A 26,195-nucleotide genomic window follows, 5' to 3' on the forward strand; every position below is an offset into this window, starting at 1 on the left:
AGCTCATTTCTGATGAGATTGCAGACAGGGGTTAAATGAAAAGGAAAGAAGGGAGTCGGGGGGAGACATTATCCTTATTAAATTAAAGTAACCAGCAAAATACAGAAATGTGCAGGATGCTGAGTTTCTTTTGTTAAATATTTACCATTCAAACCTGCTCATGTGAAACCCATGTGGTAGGCGGAGACCACCTTCGGGAGGAACAAAGTATGTGGGTGGAGCTGGACCTTATCCTTATGGAACACCGTGTACGGGGGCTCAGAGGTCAGGGCCCTGAGTTCCCAGACCTGCCTAGCCGACGTGATCACCACCAGGAAGGCCACTTTCCATGAGAGATGTGACCAGGAGCATGTAGCTAGTGGCTCAAACGGGGGACCAGTCAGCCAGGCCAGCACCAAGTTCAGGTCCCACTGCGGGACTGGGGGCTTAACATATGGGAAGAGACAATCCAATCCCTTAAGGAATCGGCCAGTCATAGCATGGGAGAATACCGTGTGCCCCTGCACTGGTGGGCGGAAGGCCAATATGGCCACCAAGTGCACCTTGACGGACAAGGGCGCCAGGCCCTGGGCTCTAAGGTGAAGGAGGTAGTCCAAAATGAGCTGGATCGGTGCTGCCACGGGGGAGACACCCCACTCAGCTGCCCATTGGGAAAACCGAGACCACTCTGCCAAGTAGGCTCTGCTCATGGAGGGCCGCCTCCTTTCCAAGAGGTCGTGCTGAACCCCTTCCGAGCACATCCTTTCCTCTCGGCCTAACCATTGAGCAGCCACGCTGTGAGGTGGAGTGCCGCCAGGTTGGGGTGGAGGAGACGGCCCTGGTCCTGAGAGAGCAGGTCCAGGTGGGACGGTAAGGGCCACGGTGGGGCGATGTGAGGGTCCCGTACCAATGCTGCCTGGGCCATGCTGGGGCAATCAGGAGGACCCGGGCCCTGTCCATCTTTATCTTTTCCAAGACCTTGCTGATCAGCAGGAACCGGGGGATGGCATAGAGAAACTGGCTTGACCAGGATACGAGGAAGGCATCAGAGATAGCGCCCCATCCCAGGCCCCCCTTGGAGCAGAACCGGGGACAGCGACAGTTCTGTCAAGTCGCAAACAGGTCCACTTGGGGCGTTCCCCACTCTTGGAAAAGTCTGTGCATCACCTCTGGGTGAAGGCCCACTTGTGCTGAGAGGAGAAATCCCTGCTCAAGCAATCCGCCTATGAGTTCTGGACGCCTGGTAGGTGGTAGGCCTGTAGGCAAATGTTGTGGGCTATACAGAAGTCCCACAGCTTGAGGGCTTCCAGGCAAAGGATTGGGCCTCCCTTTGCCTGTTGATGTAAAACATCGAGGCCGTGTTATCCATGAGAACCCTGACCACCCAGCCCTCCAGGTGCAAGAGGAAGGCCATGCACGCCAGCCACACTGCCCTGAGCTCCTTGATGTTTATGTGGAGGGCCAGGTCCTGCGCAGACCATAGACCTTGGGTCCGAAGGCCTCCCACATGGGCTCCCCACCCCAGGTCCAATGCAGCGGACATTCCATCGATGGGGGCCTGCCTCTGAACGGGATCCCATGGAGCATGTTCCCTGGGGAGGACCACCATAGTAGGGAGGCGATCACTGGTTCAGGCATAGTGAGGACCTTGTCCATCCTGTCTCTGGCCTGGGAGAACACCGAGGCCAACCAGAGCTGGAGGGGCCTCATCCTGAGTCTGGCATGGCGAATCACATATGTGCATGCCAACATGCGACCCAAGAGCTGGAGACACGCTCTGGCTTTTGTCACTGGAAACTTTGTGACAGTGTTGATGAGCCCTTTCAGGGTCTCGAACCTGTTCGGTGGGAGGGAGGCTCTGGCCGACGTAGCATCCAGGACTGCCCCGATAAACTCTATGCATTGTACCAGGACTAATGTGGAGTTGGTGTCATTTACCAACAGGCCCAGAGTGGCGCCATGTGATCCTGCACCTGTGACCGGGAGCTGCCCTTGACCAGATAGTCATCCAGATAGGGGAAGATCTGGACCCTGGGGTGCCTGAGGTAGGCCGCCACCACAGACATACACCCTGAAGGCAGTGGACAGGCCAAATGGGAGGACCGTAAATTGGTAGTTTCCTGTCCAACCGTGAAATGGAGGAAGCGCCTGTGCCCCTCGAATATATGGATGTGGAAGTACGCGTCCTGCAGATCGAGGGCAGCATACCAGTCCCTGGGATCCAGGGAGGGAATGATGGAGGCCAGGGAGACCATGTGGAACTTGAACTTCACCATGTACTGATTCAGGCCTCGCAGGTCCAGGATGGACCCGAGCCCCCCTTTGGCCTTCAGGTAAGGAAATAGTGGGAGTAGTACCCCTTGCATTTGAACTCCGCTGGCACCACTTCCACCGCTCCTAGGCCAAGGAGCAGCCCTACCTCCTGCTCGAGCAGGGCCTCGTGAGAAGGGTCCCCCCGGAGGGACGGGGGTGGAGGGTGGTTGGGCAGGGTAGAGGTAAACTGGAGGGTGTAGCCCAAGGAGATGGTGGCAAAGACCCATCAGTCTGAGGTCAGCCGCAACCACTCCGGGAGGAAAGCACACAACCGGTTGGAGAAGTGCAGCTTTATTGTGGGTGGATCCCTGATGTGAACTGGTAGGTCTTCCCCAGGCATCCCGTCAAAACTGCCGTTTCCCTGCCTGTTTGCTCTTGGAGGACCCAGGCTGGGGGGGGGCAGACCGAGACTGCCTCTGTGGACATTTCTTATAGTCCCGCAACTTTTTATAAGAGGACTTGTATTTAGAATGGGTGGCCTGGGTGGGAGCCTGCTGTGGCTTAAACTTAGGTCTAGCTGGAGCCAGAAGATAGATGCCTTAAGCGTAGTACGGGAGTCTTTCAGGCCATGTAGTTTTATGCCCGTCTGTTCCACAAACGGGGCCTTGCCATCAAACGGGAGGTCCTGCAAGGAGTTCTGCGCCTCACTGGACAGCCCAGACAGCAGGAGCCACAAAGCCCTTTTCATGAACACTGCGGAGGCCGTGGACCGCGTGGTCTTGTCCGCCGCATCCGATGCTGGCTGCAGGGTTTCCCTGGCAGCTGCTGTACCCTCCTCCACCAGAGCTTTGAACTCCTTCCTGCAATGCTCCTGGAGGAATCCTCGAACGTGGGCAGAGAGCCCCACAGATTGAACTCATACCAGCCCAGGAGAGCCTGATTGTTCTCCACCTGTAACTGGAAGTTCAAGGACTAATAAATTTTTCTCCCAAATAAATCCCGCCTCCTTGAATCTTTATTTTTTGGAGTGGGGGCTGGTTGGCCCTGCTGCTCCCTGTGGTTGACCGACTCGACCACCAGAGAGTTAGGCGCAGGGTGGGTGTATAATTATTCATGCCTCTTGGTGGGTACGAAATACTTGCATTCTGCTTTCTTAGAGATGAGGGGCAAGGAGGCCGGGGTTTGCCACAGGGCATTTGAAATTTTCGCCACCCCTTCATGGAGTGGAAAGGCCACCCTGTCCAGTACCGAGGTGAACAGGATGTTAAAAAGGGAGTCCGAGGGCTTCCCCACCTCCTCTGCCTGAAGGTTGAGGTTTGATGCCACCCTTTTCAATAGTTTCTGATGGGCTTTAGAGTCCTCCTGCAGGACGGAGGGAGGAGGGGCCATAATCATCTCATCGGGGAGGGTAAGGAGGCAGGCACCATACTTTGCTTGTCCACCAGCACTGGAGGATCCACCACCTGCTCGCTCTCTGGGCATGGTGCTGAAGATGCACGTCCTACCGACTCCTTCCTTGGAGGTTGGGAGAGGGAGGCTGACGGCCGATCCGAGGCTCTGGCCACCGAGCGAGCCCCCACTGGGGGCTGCGTCAGGGGCCACAGTGCCCACTGGTACCACTGTGCCAGCCACGGAGCCCGGTGCCACTGCACCTGCTGTGGCACCGGTGGAGTAGGCTGTTTGGCCTGGCTAGCCTCAATGGACGACTACGAAGGGAGGCTGGGCTGACGTATGACCTGCCACTGTCCCTGGACCGGGAGCAGTGGCAGTGCCGGGAGTGGTGCCAACCACGAGACTGTGATCCCGACATGGAGGAACGATACCTCTGGTAGCTGCTGCTCCGCAATGGCATGCCGACGGCAATTGATGCCTGGGGCTGTGGGAGCGGTGCCATGGCGAGGTCCTGGAGCAAGATGATGAACGGGAACAGAGTCAACGTTCATGTCGCGACTGGCTACGATAGCCCCTCTGAGACGAGGACCTTCAGCGGCATCTGCCTCGGTCCCATCGGAGTCCGCTCCTTGAGGCAGAGCAGTGCCTGGGAGTCTCTGTCAGTCGGAACCCAGCCAGGCAACCTGGTGGGGGTTGACAGCGACCTGCTTAGACTGCACACGGGACAGTCGCTGAACGGCAAACGGAATCGGGAACATTCCCTCAACTGTGACCGGTACCGAGACGGGGGTGAAGACTGCTGAGATCCTAGCGGCAGCTTGCCTCTGGACTGCGGGCCCAACATTGGCAGTGATCCTGGTACCATCCACTTGCAGGGCCTCTGGCGTGGAGGGCATCTGGACATCCGGGGAAGCCTGCTCCAAATGGGCCAGGTTACTCCACTTGACCTGAGTTGGAGGCCTAGAGGCCGATGGGGACTGAGGACTGCCCAACATGGGTCTAGCCTCTCCCCCAGCCTTGCTCCGGTGCCGCGGCAGAGGAGGCCTCTTCTTAGCCTTCTTGGCGTGGCCCATGGATGGGAAGCAGTGCCGACTGGTAGATGGCGCCGAGTGGTTGCCGCACACTGACACCGCGGTACCCGGTGCAGACTTGGAGTGGCGCACTGGAGTCTGGGTCAACGGTGACTCCATTAGGATGGCCTGGAGCCTAATCTCTCTCTCTCTCTCTCAGTCCAAGGCTTGAACGACTTGCAAATCTTGCAGCGATCGCTGAGATGGGTTTCACCCAAACAGCGTAAACAGTCCGCGCGCGGATCACTCATTGGCATCGGTCACCTACAAGTGTCGCACAACTTAAAACCCGGGGCACGGGTGCACTAACTAAACTAAACTAAAACTACTAACTACAAGTACTACTACACTGAACGAACAAGAGTTCTGGAGAAGAGCTGTAGCAAAGCTGGAGCAGAGCAGTTCCGAAGCATCTTCACTGGTGGCAAGAAGGAACTGAGGGTGGGGGGAGCGCGCAGCGCCCCTTATACCACGCCATGGAAGTGCCACTCCAGGGGTTGCTAAGGCTGTTCCCCTACAGGTACTGCTAGGGGGAAAATTTCACAACTGACCAACACAGTTTCCACCATTCATGCATCATCTGTGCCTGATCGGCATTATAAAGTGTTGACCAGTGAGGCGAGTGCAGAGAGAGGGAGCACTCAGGACCACCATGCCAATAGACAAAGATGGTGATTATCATAATCACCCAGCCTGGACCAATAAAAAAGGTCACCTCTCTACTATAAGACTAAGTGTGAGCCCTAACCTCCAACTGTAGGCAATAATGGTCGGATCTAAGAAGTGTGCAATCACCAATCCCAAACCAATCCCCCTCCCACAATTCAGAGTGACCACTATTGTCTATTGAGCCAGAAACCATTCTGAACAGTTCCAAGGTTATTGTTTTAGCCATGAGATCCTTGAAGAGTCATCATCTGCATGGATGCTAAAATCACTCAGGGCAATAAGCCTCAGTGACTCCAACACGCAGGGTAGATAAGCAATTTGTTAACTCAATCAGGAAATCAGAACTGTAGTAGCCTGTAAACATAACTATTCCAGGATCCATACACAAGCTGGACAAACAAATTTAATTTTAGAGTCGGACACTTCCTATGCTTAAACTCAAATTAAACCAACACAACCACTGCACGTCTGAACTGTCCTTCTGAAGCTCAGGTTTCAGGGAGTCTGGGCATTCCAACCCTGATGCCTTACACAAAAGAATAAATGGACACAAATCTGACATCAGGAATCATAACATTAAAAAACCAGTGGGAGAACACTTCAACCTCTCTAACCATTCAGTGACAGACTTGAAGCTGGCAATTTTACAACAAAAAAACTTCAAAAAACAGACTCCAAAGAGAGACTGTTGAATTTGAATTGATATGCAAATTAGATACAATTAACTTAGGTTTGAACAGAGACTGGTAATGGTTGGGCCATTACACTAATTTAATCTATTTCCCCATGTTAAGTATCCTCACACCTTCTAAGGGTCATCTCGATTATCACTTCAAAAGTTTTTGGTTTTTTCTCCTGCTGATGATAGCTCATCTCAATTGATTGGACTCTTAGGGCTTGGCTACACTTGAAAGTTGCAGCGCTGGGAGTTACAGCGCTGGTCGTGCAGCTGTGTAGGGACAGCGCTGGTGTGTGGCCACACTCACAGCTACCAGCGCTGGTGTGTGGCCACATTTGCAGCGCTGTTGGGAGTGATGCATTATGGGCAGCTATCCCAGCGTTCAAGTGGCAGCAACGTGCTTTTCAAAAGAGGGGGTGGCGGGTGGTGTAGTGTGACAGGGAGCGGGGGGAGAGAGAGAGTGGATTTTTGGAGCCAACACTGTGTGTTAGCTTCCTGCCTTGAAAAATCAGAAACTGTTCCCAACCCCTTAGTCTTAACTCTTAATTGCAAACTGCCTGCATCCAACGGACTCCCTGCTGTTTCCATGCCTGCCTCATTATCTCATTTGATTGTTCACAGCCAGGTACAGATTGATCACAGCAAACAGGAGCTGTGTTTGTTTTTTAGATAAGCAGCTCCGGGAGCAATGCAGAGCTCCGAGTTCACAACAAAACAAAGAGAGGCAGCATAATAAAACAAAGAGTAATTTAGTTAAAAGCATTCTGGGATATCTGCTAATACCCTGGAGGCCAATAACAGCGCTGGTGTGTGTCCACACTTGACGAGCAGCGCTGGATCACCAGCGCTGCAATCGCTACACCCCAACCAGACCAGGTGTACAGCCAGCGCTGCAGCCAGGGAGTTGCAGCGCTGGATGTGCCTTGCAGGTGTGGATGGTTACTAATTGCAGCACTGGAAAGCCTCCACCAGCGCTGCAACTTTCAAGTGTAGCCAAGCCCTTAGAGTTGGTATGGCTACTTCCACCTTTTCATGTTCTCTGTATGTATAAATATCTTCTTGCTGTATGGTCCAGTCTATGCATCTGATGAAGTAGGCTGTAGCCCATGAAAGCTTATGCTCAAATACATTAGTTAATCTCTAAGGTGCCACAAGTATTCCTGTTCTTTAGACTGTTAAAGTACATTCTCCCATCCCCCTACCAAAACACTTATTGGCACATTTATTCTAGGTTCATGATTTCCCCCCCTATGTTACAGCATATTCTCCGAAACACAGTACCAGAAGTTTATATTCAATACTTAGAACTAAATTAACCTCTCTCATTAAATCTATTCGTTAACTTGTCTAATTATGCATAGTTCTTTTAAATAATTTTAAAGCTTTACTACATTTTAATATCCTTGAAATTGTGATTCCTTTTTAGACCAGGATACTTTGGCCCAGAGTGATATTCAGCGTACAGCATATTGCAATAAAGTCCTATGCCATTGTGCAGGATAATTCTTCACAAAACTATTGGGAATCATGCATTTGGGAGATGAATATGCCATCAGATGGCAGATTGTCATTTCAAGTATATCATCTGCATCCAAGTCACACTGCACTGAAATGAGAAGACACCCTGAAGAGTTCTTTCCATTTAAGTACTCTCACAGAAATAACACCCCTAATTTCAATAACTGTTCTGTCTCCTTTACTTTATTCTATGAGAAATACACTCTAATTTAGCCATTAAAAAAGAGCTAAATGTTTAAAGTAAAAAAGGGTCAGGGAGGTAAGAGCCATTTATTCTCAAATCATAGAGATTAAATAGTGCTACTTTAATTGCATTACTGATCAAATCTTCCAATCTTTATTTATCAAAACCCTCATCTGGGGTCAATGGAAGCTTTAACTGAGTAAGGACTACAGGTTTTGGCCTTATGTGTATACCAAAAAGGAACAATAATACATATATTCCAGATGACAGACAATCCTTCATGTGTGGCAAGATTAACAACTGCTTTGGACTTGATTCTCTGGGGCACTATCTCCCCGGTGTCAGTGATCATGGGAGTGGGTCATGGGTAGGACAGGGAAGGGGGAGCCACAGCAGAATGGAGCTCCATTATGCCTAATATTGTATCCCAGTGGCATAGGATCCTTCATGGACCTTGCATCTGGGGAATTTAGGGCTGCTCCTCTGCATCCCTAACTTACACCAGTGTTAGGCAGCCCTAAATAAGGGAACTGGTTTACATGTCCCTCCAATCCATGGACAGAGTGGAGAATCAAGACTTTAGACTCAGCAATGTAAGTGTGCTCATTTTTGGCAATGAAGACAATTTCTCTAAAAGTTTAGCCAGATATCTTTTGCACTTAGAATTATGCCTAATGATTTTATAATCATTTCCTGTCTACCATCCATAAAAACAACTCTCAGTTCAATTCAACACCAAGAGAGAAGCCTAGTAAGATGTGAAGGTTCAGAAAAAGGAGGAGTTAATCTTTAGATTAGTTCATGTTATGGCTGAATTACCACTATGAGCTAAGCACAAACTGCATCTCAGAGACTCATCAATGCAACAGGTTAGACAAGATCGTAAGCCCCTTTAAAACAAAACAGAAAAGTCTTGTGTGGTATCTCAGCAGTTGGCTAATGTAAAGTTCTCACCTCAAACAAATCATTTTAAACACCTATTTAGAAACCTTATGTTCACAAGACCTAGAGAGACTGAGTGTCCTTCTAAACATAATAAATAAAGAAATGGAGAGCTCATTTTACAAGTGATTCCTAAGTAGCTTAACCTTGAAAAAAACATAACTACAATATTACAATTCTAGCAAGTGATTGAGTCTACTTACCTCTTTTTATTATAATTGAACTTTTACCTACTTGTCAGCCAGTCAATGAGGGATCAAAATATCCACTCTTGGTTTTGCTAGAAGAATTATCTCATGACACTGTCAGACTATTTAAATTAGTACTAGTAGTATTTTAGTAACACCTAGCAGCCACAACTGGGAATCAGTGTCCCATTTTACACAGTCACTGTACACATATTTAATTAAAAGATGGTCCCTGCCCCAAAGATCTTATGATCAAAGTAACAGTTTACAGTCTAAGCCAGGGATTGGCAACCTTTGGCACACGGCCCACGCCGCTTCCTGCAGCCCCCATTGGCCTGGAGCGGCAAACCGTGGCCAGTGGGAGCTGCAATCGGCTGAACATGTGGATCCGGCAGGTAAACAAACTGGCTCAGCCTGCTAGGGTGCTTACCCTGGCGGGTCACGGGTCAAAGGTTGCCGATCTCTGGTCTAAGCAATCCTGCCTAGGTAACGAAATGATAAGTTTTATATGTTTTGGTGTGACCACTGGTCCTGGGAGTGCCACAATGAAGTCTGGGGTGATGGTGGACCAAGGCAAAGCTAGAGTCTCCAGAGGGACTAATGTGCCATGGGGTCTAGTCCGGGGCATCTGGGTACATGCACAGCACTCACAGGAATCTATGTAAACTTGGACTTTGACCCACATGTGGGGCCACCAGAAAAAATAAAGGGCAACCATGCAGGACGTGTTAAGGTAGCCAAAAAGTGACCCATCAATGGAGTGTTGTGGCACAGTTCTAGCACCTTCAGTTGGGGGCATATATGGGAAGGATGTTATCCTGTCCCCCAGGGAGTGAGGCATATTAGCCCCTAATGGCGTTGACTTGGTTCCTTGGGTGAATGGGTCTTCTTTTGAGGTGGACTGGATGTAGGAGACCAGTTCTTAATTAATTGTGGCATTGACAAAATTAGTAGGCTTGAAGAGATAGAGGGGCTTGAAGGTAGGTACCTTGTTTTCCTGGAAGTACTCCCCCTTTCATGATGGAGTATCAGCTTTCCCACTTTGGTTTCCCAGGTGGTAGGTGATAGTAAACTCAAATTGAGACAAGAACAAGGCCCACTTTAATTGCCTCTGGTTCAAAGTTCAGGTCTTGCAGCGGTACATGAGGTTCTTCTAGTCAGTAAAAACCTGTACCGGGTGCCAAGCTTCCTCAAAGTGGTGACACCATTCTTCAAAAAGCAATTTTGACTGCAAGCAGCTCCTTTCCCAGTATTTCATAGTTCATTACTATGGGGGTGAATTTCCAAGCGTAGTAGGAACATGTGTACAGAACTGGCTGGGGTCCAAGTTGCTGTGAGAGTATCACCCCGAGAGCCACATTGAGGCATGTGCCAGAATCAGAGACGTGGTGAATGCAGTATTGAGGTGGTCAACAGCATGCTGGATATCTCAATATTTTGGGTGTTAATTGCTTATTTCTGTGCTGCTGCGGCTTGTGGTGCCCGGCACTTGGCCTGCAGCTCAAGGCAGGGTCTGTGCTGTTGCACAAGGGTCGCATCTTACCGGAGCCAACAGCCTGGATCCTCCTGTGGCTGCGCCTGGCTCAATCCAAGGTGCCATTTCGTGTGTGTGTGTGTGTGTGTGTGTGTGTGTGTGTGTGTGTGTGTGTGTGTGTGTGTGTGTGTGTGTGTGTGTGTGTGTGTGTGTGTGTGTGTGTGTGTGTGTGTGTGTGTGTGTGTGTGTGTGTGTGTTGGGGGCAGGAGTGCTGTCTTTTTAAGCAAAGCACTCAGGAGCCTGAATGCATTTTCAGCCAGCAGCAGCTGCTGGCAGCAGCATCATTCCTGAACCAGCAGCAGACAGGTTCCTCCAACTCATTGGCAACCAGGTGTACAGGGGAGGCGGACACCTCGACAGCAGCACAGAGGTAAGCAATTAACACCCAAAATATTGAAATAAATGGTATTCTAATATTGTTTAACAGCGTGATTAAAACTGTGATTAATCACAGCTACTTTTTTAATCTCACAATTAATTGTGATAATTTTTTTAAATCATTTGACGGCTCTAGTATTGATTATTAATGATGATGATGATATTATTTTGTTCCCTTAGAATCCTAGGTCTCACATTTCAGCTGAGAAAAAGGCATTTCTGCAAGAGAAAAAAAGACCCTCTCCCTTTCATTATCATACAAAATTAGAGAGGAAACTGCTTTTTCTAGGAACCATATTTTTTGCTTGCTTTAGACACAACCCAGCTGGAATTCAGAACAATGAACATAGCAATTAGCTGACATTTCTCTACATAATAATATAGGTTAGAGCTCTAAGGCCTTGTCTACACTAGGGAAATTTCAGACAAATTTCTCACTGTTGCTAACACTGGTTCAGCTGAACCACTGTTAACAATATTGAAAGCCCTAATGTAGCTAAGCCCACTAACCCGCACACTGTTATCAGCACTGTGTCAATAAGTCTTGCTCTGAGCAGAACAGTAAAAGCTAACTAAACGGAGTGGCTTTAAATATGTAGCCTACTACAGAATATAATATATTTCAAGACTCATTGCAAGACACCCCACTCCCATCTCCCTCTTCCCAAAAAAAAGAGAGAGAGAGAGAAAAGAAAGAAAACTGTAACAAACTCACGGTTTACCCATAGTTACTGAAAATGTCCCCAAGTCAAACACTGTCAGCATTCATCCTGTAATTCCTTACTTTATTAACACTAAAATATTTTTGATAAAAGACTCACAAATTAAAAACAACACGTTGAAATGGCATTTTCAAACTGAATGCTATTAAAAATATTATTCTGGTATAAAAGCAAAATGTGGCACATCTTGCTTTAACTCTTTGCTGCAAATGTGTCATTTTCAACCACTGTTTCAGTAGAATAATCCCGGAGAGCCACTACATACATTGACTTTCTATCATAAAAGAATACACTTCTTTATTGTATATCTTTATACTTGCAAACACCAGCACACTGTTCTAGAAACTCACTCCTGCTGAACATTGCTTTTTAAGTAAACTTTTTATTTGTAAAGGATGCCCATCATTAAAATATTGTGGAAGGAATCTAGAAAAAACAACAAGGATACTGGCATTAATCTAATGTTATTGGAAAGACAGGATATTCACAGTACTCACACTGCCTGTGGTTATTAATTAGAAATCATTAGATATCCCAACACTCAACAGTTCAGCATGTATCTCACTGGAGTGATGACCTGTTTTTGCTGAAAAGATTTTTATGCAGGTGGTAGTGGGAAAAGAGTGTAATTAGGAAAGCTCAAAGATACAGAGCCATAAATTACTTTACAGTCCTGTCTTAACTTTTGCACAGACTGTTTACGTACTGCAGGTGCAATGGGTAGGGGAGAAGCTGCAGTCCTGGCAGGAGAGAGGAGAGCCAGAGACCGCCGGACAGGACTATAAGGAGAATGATGAGTCCTTGGCCTCGGAAGAACCCCTCTGCTGAACAGTTCCTGCCTGTGGAGGGCTCCCAAACACCTGGCTGGTGAGTGAGAGAGCTGGGACCATGACAGTGTAGCTGCAGAGAACTCCCTGCATGGCCCTGGGGCAGGTGACACTGGATCCCTGCAGGTGCCAGGTGCAGGAGGGAGGCTGCAGTCCTGGTGGGGCAGAGCAGAGACCCCCAGCCAGGACTCAAGGACAAAGTTGTATACTAGAATTTATGAGACTTTGTGATGTGCGCCTCACCTGTCAAAAGGTTATCAGCCACCAAAGCAAGGCACCATGTTTGAGACAGTATGCTATTGCAGAGTTCTTGATTGGCCTGTTTGCCTACACATTTACTCCACTAGCAATATCCTTTTAACTGCTATGCTTCTTGATTAAGTTGTATTTCTTCAACCTACAACTGAGTAGTGAGTGTAGATAAGGCAGAAGTGGGGAGTGAGTGATACTCTTCCTTGCCTATTACCCATGGCTTTTTTGAAGATATGATACTGAATGACTATGAAAGAACTGATTATCTGGATTTTCACTTAATAAAAATCTTAATGGGCTCTCCTTCTGAAAACTGCTACAGCCCTTGAGCACTAGCTATCATCAGTTTTGTGTGGGAAACTAAGAGAAAAGTTTTGTTAAAGCATTGGAGTCTCAAAGAGTCACCATGTTGGTGTCTTTCTTGAGCAGCATTTTTGACAAGGACAGAGTGAGAGAGACTAGCATTTTGCTTGTCTCTTTTATGATCTTGTACGCTCAGCTTATACCCTCAGCTGACAGAGCATGAAGGCTTTCCTTCTTGTGCCAAAATTTTGCCCTACTCAGATAACTGTTAGCTGGCATCTATGACAGAAAGTGTAAAGCTTGGTCTTATGATTGGGCTGAGAATCAGGAGATTTGCATTCAATTCCTGGGTCTGGTGCAGATTTTTTATGTGACCTTGGGAAAGTCATTTGATCTGTCTGTGCCTCAGTACAACACTTCCTTGCACCACAGAAGTGTTGTGAGGATAAATGTTTTAATGTTTGAGAGGCACTCAGATACTACATTGATATTGGCTATTTAAACAAACAATAGCATGGGGGAGGAGGGCAAAGCAGATAATTAAGACTTTTGGGAATATCACACTAATAAATTTCTATGTATTTCTTCTTATATATTCAGGGGCTTTTAACATCACAGCTTGTATATTTTTAATTGCATTTGATTACTGTATAAAATTTATATAGAGAAGAACTCAGTATTATTAGTAATAATCATATTTATTATTGTAACTATATGTATTGTAGGAGCTTGCAGCCACTTTGTCCTTGACATGTTAGAAGCTAAAACCAACCCAAATTTTATTGATTTATTGGAGAAATCAATATATACTTACAATATCCTATTTTTATAATTACCAAGACACAGTACGAAAGGAAGGAGTATTACCATATTCAAAAGATAACTAGATAAACTAGGAGAGATGAATGCCATTAAAAAAAAGCAGACAAGCATGAAAATGTTGATTCAGCAGTCTTTCAGCTCCATAGATTTCTTACATTCTACAAACTTTAAAGTTTCCATGACATGCCAGAACAAAAGTTCTAATACTATTAATTCAATATTTTATCTTGAACACTCTCGCTAACGTTGGACAGGCAAGCCTTCTTTCATGAAAAAGTGCTTTTTATGAAGAAACTGCATGAATTGAGTGAAGACATGTTGCATATCTTTAAATATGTAGATATATGGACCTTCTCCTACAACACTATGAAAAAAGGGAAACACATCATTTAGGTATTGCGTAGAGCACAGTCATACAATGCCCTGATTAGCATCTCCACAAGGAAAGGGTAATGGTTAAATCTTGTGTATGCCCATCTTGGAGCTGATTTAACAATTAATCCATTTTTAAAGACTCACCTTATAATCTGAAAACAATTATATAAAATATATGTTTCACAGTATTTTAGAAAATGGAAACAGACAGTTGCTCTCAGCATATAGTAAAGATCCCCAATATGAATACACTACTGACAATTCATCAGATTTAACAAGATACAGTAAAAGAAGAACTGACCTCCTGAGGACAAATGATTCTCTTGGGACGTGGTGCCTCCTGTTGTAACTGATACACTGTCAAATATAAAAAAGCAATAATAATTAGAGGACTGCAATATGCACAAACTTTCATTCAGATATTTTTAGCCAGATGCTTCAGAGAAAATGCAAATAAATATAAAAAAGCGTGGGGTACAGAGACATTTTTAGAATGCATGCAAGTCAAGTCATTTATATGGAAATTAGTCATGGAATTGTACACTGGTAACATTTATTTATTTTTTTATTCTTATAATCCCAATTTAGTTTTGTATTGTTGCTGGCACTGTGTATTTCCATACTTTGCTTGCAAGACTAGATATAACAAATCCTTCTGAATGTTTCAAGATAAAACTCCTCTGCTGCGTATAGTATTACTGAAGAGCTCAATAGTAGAATTTTTAAATAAAATTCCAGTGTTTTTGACTTGGTTAGGAAAGAACTGCAACGAACTACCAAGAAAGTTCACTAGAATCTTATCAATGCATACTGAAGACATGAGTGATAACTATTTATGAATGAATGAGACCCCTAGTGCTTCCACATGCTAACTTTTCCCCACTTTCCTTTTCCTTTTAATGTGCTACCTAAGACCCTCAAATATATTTCAGATCAACTTTGCTCATCCTAAGGGTTCCCAAAGTCAAATTAATTCTGAGGGTTCTAAGGCGAGGGACAGCAACTGAATGAACTCTGGATCTCACCTCTCCCATAGTTCCTTATAGCTGACTCCTACTACTCTCCCTTCATGTATTCAAGGAGTCTCCTTCCTTCCTCTTTCTATTCCACAAGTAGTGAATGTGGGTTGACACATGATGACGGCAAGCAATTACAATGCAAATAGAGTGCCTCTTTTCTCGGCTTTAGTAAAAATCCCAAAGCTTGGCTTGCTCCCTTGAAGAGAAGCCCTCTGTATGTAGACCTCTATACACATGTAGAGGGGAGATGGGCATCCCATCTCTATGGTATTATGATCCCTAGTCCAAGATCCCAATGGGCTGTGGATCAGCAAGATGGCACGTTGTGGGAAGAAGACAAGTGATGGGGAACTCCCTCAGCCTTGGAAAACTATGGAGTATCTACTGAAAAGCTAATATGGATTACCTCTTCTTCAGAGCCCCTTTGTGCCACAGATCACCCTTTAAAAGAAGGGATGAAGAGCGCTGTGAAGAAACTTGGGAAGTGTGGAGGTACTGGGACTTTCACACAGACACCTCCACCACTTGTAACTCCTCTGACTTCTTTGCTAGTCTTTGGGAACATGCAAGTTTTGGGTGTTATGCCCCCTGCAAGTTTTGAAGCAGGGGATAAAAACCCTATCCCCTCTCTGGTTGGGCAATCACATGGAAAATAAAAATGGAGAACCCTTCGGGATTTCCTGTCTCTTATACAGGTTTTTATGCACAGGGGTATAATCTGGCCATAAATATATACACAATATTATGAATTAGTATATGGACCTTCCTGATTCAGTGTCGTCAGCTCCCATAATTTTTTCACCAGTCTCATGATAAATGGCATTTTTCCCAGCTCCTTGAGTGATGTGAATAAGTGAGGATTTCAGCTTTCATTTAAAAAGAAAAAATGCTATTTTGCAACCATCATGGTTACACAGTAGAACATGAAAAACTGTGGCCACCAGCATACCCTAAGGACTTAATACTAAACAAAACTACAAAGAACCCAAACTGTATCTTCCAAAAAAAATCTCATGATTTTGAACGTTTGGAGTTGGAGATACTACTAATTCAGCAAGCTACTTGTTCCTAACTATTCAGATCTATGTAAACAGTCTCATTAACTTTAATTGGAACTATTCAAGTGCTTGAAGTTAGGCACATGTGTAAATTCCTTCTTGAATCAAGGCCTTATGAGAGTTTAAGAAGCATGTTTAAAAATAGCATGGCATTTAACTTGATATGAGATAACACTGTTGAGCACTAAATACAATCAATATTCAAATATAAAACCTTTAAGTATCTAAAAATAGGATGTTGACATTGTTGGAATAAGTCAAGTTTGAATATATGTCTTTATTTAATACCTATTATTATTTACTTTGATTGCGCTGGCACCCACTGTGGGCTAAGCACTTTCCAAACACAGAGGACATGGTCCTAAAAAGAACAGAAGAATACACAGTCTAAAAAGACAAAGATGATTGAGGCATGTAGATGTAGGCAAGAGGGAACTAATAGTTATTTTTCTCTGGTGGAAAAGAAAGAGGGAGGCGGGGATGGGGAGGAATTAGGAAAGTAAAATATTATAAGAACATGGAAATTTTTCTACTATTTCAAAATGGGGGGGGTGTTCCAGAACTTTTCATTTCAAGTTTTTTTTCCAATGATCAAAATTTTGTCAAACACAAATTTAGTCTTGGATAAAATTCCATTTGTCAGCTCCAAAAAAAAAATCTGTCAAAAAAATAATCAGCCATACTAACAAAGTAAATAAATGAAACAATTTATAACATGACCTACAAAAGCTTGGTTTTTTTTCCCTATTGTGGAAGTGGGTCTTCTGGAAATATTTAAATGATGACAAAGTAATGGCTTTGCGGAACAGCTCAGTAAGGGTGTTCCATGTATAGGAAACAATTCGGAAGACAGTGTGGAAGTGGCTGGGATGAAGTAGACAAATGCAGCTTTCAGGCTGACATCACTGGCAGAGCAGAGGGGAAAGAGAGGGGGATGAAGCAACAGTTCAGGAGGATAATTACAGTAGAGAGGCACAGAGTGATGAGAAGCCTTGAAAGCCAAATAAGAAACTTGAGGTTGATGTGGTGGAGTGAGAATAATCAGTGGAGCGGTTCAATCAGAATGAAAAGCAAGAAAGATTATGTTTTGTGCAGAGTGGAAGGGGGAGATGTGGTTTTCAGAGAGCCTTAGGTAATTCATCTATGCAGTAATGAGATGGAAGATAAGGGTCTGGAAAAGATTTATCTGAGTGGGGAGAGAAAAGAGCGCTGATCTTAGAAATGTCATGGAGGAAGAAGCAGTAAGTCAACTGTAACACACAAATAATAATAATTAATAATTTGGATACTGTTTTGATGTTGTCATGTGCTCCTTGTACATGGAGGAAGTAGTAGGTTACAAGGCTACTACTATCAGGTTAGGCTTCTGTACCAGAGATGGACTGGCTACAGAGCTTCCATCATGGAAAGGAGTATAAGAGAGCTGTTCTCTTTTAAGATACTTTAATGCACTGCCAAGTATGGCTGTTACCAGCTCTGGTAAATTACGTTGCACATGGTGCAACCTAGTGGGTGAACACTGTAATACAGTTTTAGCATTCCATCATGTCTCCCCCTTTCAGTTTTACCTTTCTCTCTTTTAAAAAAGTCATACTGTCATGCTATCTTTAATGTTGAGTACGTATCAGTCTATTAAGTGTCTCAGAATCTTACTGGTTTTCTATACAAGACTCAATTGTGTAACAACTTGGTCATCCAGCTGTCCATTAGTTGCAACTGGGTGTGGTCAGTTCAGAATCATTCAGTCGTCTTCTTGTTCTGCATCTGCCATCTGTAGAGTTTGCTCTATTGATTGTTCTTTCTGAGAAACAAACTGAATATATTGATGGTTTCCACTGAACTCTCCACCATCAGTTTCAATCAGATACGAGCCGGGCGATGAATTCCTTTTCCTTGTGACAGGTGGAGTTCTCCATCCAGTTTGACACAAACACAGTCACCAGGTTCTAGATCTGTCTGTTCTATGAGTGATGTCTAGTATAGAAGTATTTGTAAGTCCTTTTTGCCTTTTTACCCAATTTAGCTACTCTCTTCATGTCTGGCCACTTTGGAGACAGAACTACTGTTCTGACTTTGGAAAAGAATCTGAGTTGTTATCCCATTGGGAGCTGTATTGGACTCTATCCAGTAGCAGCTATTGGTATTGATCTAAAGCTCAGAATAGCAAGGAATGGATCTTTTCTCTGGGTGAGGAAGAGTGTGGTGGGGTGTACTTCCCACACTAGCTCTGAGAGGGCTGAGCTGGCCGGGTGGGCCCAATCAGCCAAGTAGGCTGCAAGGCAGGAGATTTAAGGGTGAGAGAAAAGCCCTAACCAGGGGGAAGCTCACCTGTGCAGAGGTTGGGGGGAGGAACACTGACTTGACCTGGCCAGAGGGCCAAGTCATGAAGAGGCAACAGCAGCTCCTGCAGTGAAAGTGAGGCTGCCGATGGAGAGAGAGTTGGCATGCAATGGCAGGAAGGGGCATTGGCCATACAGTGCTAAACCCCAGGAGAAGGACCCATTCCAGCGGTGAGAAGAGGACCCCATCACAAAGAGGCAGTAGTAGCAAATGACCCCAGGTCATAGGCCTGAATGACTTGCTGGATGGTGGCGAGCAGGCGAATTCAACTCTAACAAGGAAATGTTGTGAATTGGAAAGGCAAGGAGTTCAGTTTTGGCTGCGTTAATTTTAATTTGACAGCAAGACAACCCAGAGGAGCTGCTGGAGAAAGAGGCTGACAGTGTCAGTGGCCAAGGACAGCATCTCAGAAACAATGAGAAGATGATAAGGAGGAGAGTGAGAGTGATCAATGATATCAAAAGCTGTGTCCTTTTCTGTAGGTGTTCTATCTTGTTCACATATCAAATATTTATTAAGTCTATGGGTGTGATAAAAATACAAGTAAAATACTATGGCCAAGATTTTACTAAATGGGTGCCTACAGCTAAACTCCTTTGATCATATTTAGATGGCTGATTAAGTGACCTAATTTTCAGAAGGGATAAGCACCTGGCAGCTCCCATTAACTTCAATACATCTCCAAAAGTGCTGAGCACTCAGCACTCTGATTGACATTCCCTTTAGCAGGAGCTGCTCAGCGCTCAGAACATGAGAAAAATCCAGACATTTGTTTTTTGAAAATCTTGAAATATATAGGAAACAGTGCCTTGAAATGCCAGCAAAATAATTGCTGGTGATAGTATTAAATATGTGATTGCATCTGACCCAGTCTACCTCTACCTTTAGAGCTGACAGATAGCTTAGAGACAAATTCTCCTTGATCAAAAAAAGGAGATGCTTTCAACAAAGTGATTTGTTATTATTTTTGCCTTGGAAAAATTAACCTTTGGAAAAAGTGGATTCATAGTTACTTAGAGACTGCCACAGCCTGGCAGTGGCTCTTTATTCCAGGATCAAATACAGATGAAGTGCACAGTGATGTCACAAAAATAATGGGTCTAAAATGCAATATCAAAGTTTAAAAAATGGCTTTACAGCAGGCATTTGAACAATAACTTTGTAATGTAAGTGGTGTGTCTGGCACTGGTGTGTACTACAGCCAATCTGAGCATCTTCTAAGGGTTAACAAAACTTTAAATAATCATTTGCTCTGGTGTACAGGCACTAGAGGGCATGCACATCTCTTATTTTGTTACAGCTAGAGGACAGGGCTTGAATTGTCTTTTGGAATGAATAAGGGAAACTCTGGAGTTCCTTTTCAAGAAAGCCTATTCTCTAACTGTGAAACCTGTTGTGGTCAAGCAACAAAATGATGGTGTCAGTGGTCAAGGATACCACCGCCTTGGGCGAAATCCTAATTCAAATGGACTGGGTCAGTTCTTGACCCAGGCAGCGGTGGCTTAAATTAAAATCAACAAAAAGGCAGAGTATATAAATATAACATAAATGAACTCCAAAGAAAGCTCTTGGCCCTCAGGGCTTTCATCCCCATGTACTTTCTTTCCTTGTACTCCAGGAGGCTTTAAGAAGCTCAGAGCCAGTCTGGTGCTATTGTAACTCACATATCTCCTGGGTGTGGTGCTCTGTCCCATCTAGTGGCACTGAGACCACTTAGAGAGAGATTAATGAGTCTGCTCTACTCCTTAGCTAAGGGCCATGTGGCTTTTGGCTCATACAGTAGAGGCTCATGCATTTAGCTCCAAAGGTCCCAGAATCGTCGATGACCGGTGTCTGTCATGTTATATTAGCTCCTGTGGCAGAGAGTTGTTACTCCCTTGGAGTCCCAAACTCTTCAGTCCTCTCCTTCTTGTTACTCCCTCTTTATACTTGGATTTGCCCACAGTAGCTGAGAGGTTTCTCCCATAACTGAAATTTCTCACAGCTGAGCAGTGGCATGGCTGGTTTTCCTGTCTGCAGGAAAGGTGGATTCTCAACCACTGCCTGCCTGTGTTTTGTGTGATATTTGTAGATCCCATCCCAGGTGGCATTTGAAAACCTTATATTCACTCTCCTTCTGTTAGGGAAAAAGTGACCGACTTCCAGCTGTCTTTTAAATTCTGTAATGTGTCGAGAACTCAAGACTCCCCTCTTAAACTATACAAGATTAATGATCAGTTACACTATGATGGGTAGAGAATATGTGCATCTTTGTTTTTACTTAAGGACCTATCGAAACCACTGCCTCCTTTCTGGAGAAGTTTTATAAAGATCCTTGATTTATGCCGTTAGGCCTCAGTTTAAGCGGTGCTTGAGCACATGCCTACCTGTAAGCATATCAGTAGTTTGATTGACTTTAGTGGGACTACTCACTTACTTAGACTTAGGCCTTATCTATACTAGCGAGCTTACAGTGGCACAGCTGTACTGATGCAGCTGTAAGATCGCTCATGTAGCCAATCTATGCTGATGGGAGAGAGCTCTCCAATCAACATAATAAAAACACCTCAATGAGTGGTGATAGCTATGTGGTGAGAAGCTCTCCCACTGACATAGCACTGTGCACACTACAACTTATGCCAGCAAAACTAAAGTTGCTATGGGGTGTTTTTTCACACCCCTGAGCGACATAAGTTTTGCCGGCATAAGTGGTAGTGTAGATATGGCCTCAGACACATGTCTAAGAACATGGCAGAAAGGGAGCCTTAGTTTTTGACTGAGCCGTAACTCAGATATTCTGCCTCATTACTCTACCTTTTCCAGCTGTTCAGGGGTAGGAAGTAAGCATTTCAGAGGGAGTAGACCACTGGGGTGACATCTGCTGGTACTAGGATATGCCCTCTGCATCTTGTGTGGTAAACACCAACGTGACAAGGACAATCTTTCCAAACGCTGAAATTAGTCACCGAGCAAGCCTGAATGAAAGTGTGTGTCTACGCTGCAATTAAAAACCTGTGGCTGGCCCGTGCCAGCTGACTCATGCTCACGGGGCTCAGGCCAAGGGGCCGTTTAACTGCAGTGCAGATGTTTGCACTCGGTCTGGAGACTGGGCTCTAGGACACTGCAAGGTGGGAGGGTCCCAGAGCTTGAGAGTCTACACCATAGTTAAATAGCACCTTAGCCCAAGCCCCACAAGCTCAAGTCAACTGGCGTGGGCCTGCCACGGGTGTCTAACTGCAGTGTAGTCATACCCTAAGAACATATCAATCTTGAACAAGTTAAGAATAGAACAAACTGGGGTCCACTTCCTCTCCAAGACACAAGCGCACATATACAGTGCTGCTAGAGAGCCAAAACAAAAAAACTGTTCCTATTCTACTTCAAATATAAAAATAACTGTCTGCTTCACATATGAAACAGAGCGTGGAGACTAGTTTAGCTTACACTACAGTTCTTATCTTCCTTTCTTTAGTAATGGCAGAAGGGGAAAAGACATATTTTAATATAATCTTCCTAATGTGCAACAGAACATAAACAATTTAGTGGTTGGAAACATGTTTACTTATTGACTGATTACTGAGATAGAAATCTAATCCATGATGTAGCTCAGTGTTCACTGGCTGTTAGCTACTTTCTAACTTGTACCAGGGCTCCCACTAGTAATATTAAAGTAACGGTCACTTGTCCTCTCCATCGCCTAATAAAATGAAGAAACAGAGTCTGGTGCATCTTCTGACAGAGCAATCACTGACTGAAGACCTTTCAGACATTAGAAATAGGCATCCTCTCTGCAGCAGACCTACACAGCTGTGATTCCAAATATTGTTAAAACAATCTTTTAGGCTATGTCATTAAGTAAGGCCTGGGTCCCGCAAGCTGTTCCATATGGGTGGATCTCTGCATGCACGTGAGCACTGTAAACTTGAATGGGGCTCTGTCTGGATATAGGACCAGTGTGGTACAGATAACAGGATTGGGAGCTTGATTAGTATGTCAATAAATATCAAAAGACAACATAGTGTCTCTAAACTTATACAGAAATTAAATGTTACATGCAGTAGTGTTGCAGCTATGTTGGTCCTAGGATATGAGAAAGACAAGGTGGGAGAGGTAATATCTTTTACTGGACCAACTTCTGTTGGTGGAAGGTACAAGGTTTTGAGCTTCACAAAGCTCTGAACATTACTTCCGCCAACAGAATTTGGTCCAATATTACCTCACCTACCTTGTCTCAGTAATTAAAGACATTTTAAACTAAAAATTGTATACAGGATATTCTAGTAGTATTCTGACAAACTGAAAAAAGGGAAAAATTAACTAGAATACATGAATAATGATCAATATCAATGAATACGGACACTTCAAGAGAATACATACACTAATTTAAACAAAAACTATGATATTACACAGTGATAGATCATTTCATAGGTTAATACCGCCACTGGGCGTAATCTTCCCGATGTTTAACTTATCATATTGTCAGTTTCTTGGAAGGAATAAAGTAGTAGTTTTTCCTCAAAGAAACCAAGACTGCAATGAAAAACATATGTCTACAGAGAAATATTCTCAACAGTAATCTTTGTAATTTTATACTACTATCAAATGTATTTAAATACAATGCAAGTTGGGGCTGTGTTAATTTTTCCAGAGAGTCATTTAGACATGAAATTTAGATGCTGAGATGACTTTGTTGTCAACCACAAAATCGGATCTTGAATATATCTTAATAATAACTTATTTATCATGCTCTGTAAATTAGATATGTTTGCTTAAAAGTTTCCATTGGCTGTTTCATGAAAACAAAACTAAGAAAAAATACTTCACTGCACTGTGATAATCTGGTCAACACAAGACAAGTGATACAGCTATAGGATGATGTGAAAAGCTCATGCTCTGTCCCGAACTCTTCCATAAAAAGGCTGTATCACACACTCCAAAATGCCTGAGATCACTGAAGTCAATGGGAGTTTTCCATTGGCTTCTACAGGGGCGAGGATTTCACTCTAAAAAACATGGATTTAAAGCACTCCTTTACAAGTATAGTCAGGCTACCTCTCCCAAAATTGTTAATTTTGCAATTTTTTTTTAAAGGAAGCATTTAGTCTCTGAAAACAATAAAATTCAGTACAGCTTGATTAGGAGAGGAAGTAGCAAAAGTAGGCTTCAATTCAGCAAGCTACTAAGTGTGTGTACAACTTAAAGTGTGCATAAGTTAGTTCCACTGAAGTCAATATAATCTTGCTGAGGCTTAATTTATCACATTGTCAGTTTCTATTAAGTTAAAATGAATTAGTTTTTCCTCAGAAAAAACAAGGCAGTGGCAAAACACAAGTCTAGGGAGAAGTATTCCCAGCAAAATCTTATAATTCTACCAAATCTGTGGAAAAACAATGCATTTTGGGGCTGTATTACTTTTCCATGAGAGACAAGTAGGTGAGGCAATATCTTTTATTGAGCTAACTTATGTTGATGAGAGAGACAAGCTTTTGAGCCACACAGAGCTCTTCGTGTAGGCTCAAAAGTGCGTCTCTCTCACAAACAGAAGTTGGCCCAATAAAAGACAGTACCTTCACTCTCTTTGTCTCTTTAATATCCTGGGACCAACAGGGCTACAACTCTCACTTTTCTAAGATCATTCATGTATAGTGTTTAGATTCTAAGGAGACATCTTTGAAGTCAGCAAGGTACTTAAGATTGTCTGCAACTCAAGTCAGTGGGGCTACTTGTGTGCTTAAAGTTATAAGCATGCTTAAATATATTGGTGAATCAGTGCCAACTTCAGGGCTTTGTGCTTTTGTGCATTTTCATTTTGATAATGATGTGGTAATCAACAACAAACACCACCACCACCACCACAGTTTCATTAAAATTTTCAGTGAAGTTTTTAAAATTAATCTTTTATTTTAAATCAAATTTTAACCAAGATTGTAAAAGCCAACTGCTTTGTATCAGCTCAGTGCTACACATAGTACAGTGCAACTGAAATAAAAGCAGTATACAACATATTTCTGCATTACATTTCATATAAGTGATATTTTAGTAGGAGAACTGGATAGTCCAGAAGATTGAAAATAGTATATTGGGCTTTTTACTTGTAAACCACCACTTTAAAACCAGATTAAATTGCTAGGGATCAAAAATGATTATCACCTGAAGGTAGCTTTGTGGCCTGTATAAAAAATTTGGTTCACTCAGTCTAATTCAGGCTCAGCAAGAGTGCACAGTGAAGAACTCATTGCCATAACAAGAATCCTTTTTGGCAGCCTCAGCAAGGAAACCAAATCCGAATAGATAGAGAGATCAAACTACTCTGTCACCCACAGAAATGGCCCCTATAGAACTTCACATCAGTGAGAGAGAATGCAGGAGTTTGCATTGCTGCAACCCATATTGTATTGGTTACCTGAATAAACAGAAAACTTCAGTTTGTCAATGCAGCTACTTTCACAAGAGCTGAACACACTTAGGTAATTGTTTTAAAGAGAGGGAAAACCCCTCCAATTGAAACTTCTTTTTAAGATGATTTTGATATTTATACTGATTTCTGATATACTCACAGTAGGATTTCCATATTGGAGGCTGGTATTCTTCAGCATCTAGAATTAAAAAAAAGAAGAAGAAGAAATCAATCAATTGGCCACTCAGTCAAACTGTCAACATGTCTTTTGTAGAGACCACAGCTTGTCAGCAGTATTCACATTTCCTGTTCAAGAGAACTGCATGTTTATTTATAGTACAGTTCTAGATGTTAGAGAAGAATATCACTTTCACTACTTATGAACTCAATACCATTTTTACAAATTATTTAATATGACAGAATTAATTTCTTACCAATTTTCATATAGCTCCTTTGCTCACAAATATATTTAAAGTAATTAACTTGATTGGTCAGCTAGAGAGGGAGCTCAAACAGTATTTACTGGGCTTGGCATAATAAAACAAATTATAATTTGATTTCAGATCACGGTTTTAACTTATTTATCAAGGCTTTAAAAAGTAAGTAACATGCCAATAAACATGTGTGACTAAGACTGGACTCGGATGTGTTCAGATCTGATGATTCCAACATGGATGATTCAATTAATTTTCCTACATTTAATCCAATGTGTGATTTACAAATTTTCCAGGAACTGCATTAGCAATAAAAAAAATGTACAGTGGAAAAACTGCAACTGAATGTAAAAGACTAAAATTATTATCCATTGATGCAAAGAACAGACAAACACAGGAGACAAAAAGCTGATGCTCTGTGTTACCAACAGCATTACGTGATGCCCCCAGGAAAGTTGTTGGCAGTGGGAATTGAACCTTAGGGTACGTCTAGACTACCCGCCGTATTGGTGGATAGCGATCGATCCCCAAAAGCGCTCCCTTCGACTCCACCAGCGCAAGTGGCGGTAGCGGAGTTGACCGGGGGAGCCACGGACGTCGATCCTGCGCCGTGAGGACGAGAGGTAAATCGATCTAAGATATTTCGACTTCAGCTACGCTATTCACATAGCTGAAGTTGCGTATCTTAGGCCTGGTCTACACTACGCGTTTAAACCGGTTTTAGGAGCGTTAAACCGATTTAACGCCACACCCGTCCACACTAAGAGGCCCTTTATATCGATATAAAGGGCTCTTTAAACCGGTTTCTGTACTCCTCCCTAACGAGAGGAGTAGCGCTAATATCGGTATTACCATATCGGTTTAGGGTTAGTGTGGCCACA

General features: G+C 43.8%; 1 protein-coding gene across 1 annotated transcript in view; it reads right to left on the bottom strand.

Annotated features, from left to right (window-relative positions):
• The window catches only part of CHN2 (chimerin 2), a 204,407-nt gene that overhangs the window by 95,627 nt on the left and 82,585 nt on the right, over positions 1–26,195 (bottom strand). The window contains exons 2-3 of the mRNA XM_045008140.1: positions 25,041–25,079; positions 14,389–14,444 (exon numbers count right to left, since the gene is read on the bottom strand). Coding sequence (XP_044864075.1) covers positions 14,389–14,444; positions 25,041–25,079 — 95 coding nt within the window. The remainder of the gene's footprint in view (positions 1–14,388; positions 14,445–25,040; positions 25,080–26,195) is intronic.

The sequence above is a fragment of the Mauremys mutica genome, chromosome 2 (assembly GCF_020497125.1).
Source record: "Mauremys mutica isolate MM-2020 ecotype Southern chromosome 2, ASM2049712v1, whole genome shotgun sequence".
NCBI lineage: Eukaryota > Metazoa > Chordata > Testudines > Geoemydidae > Mauremys > Mauremys mutica.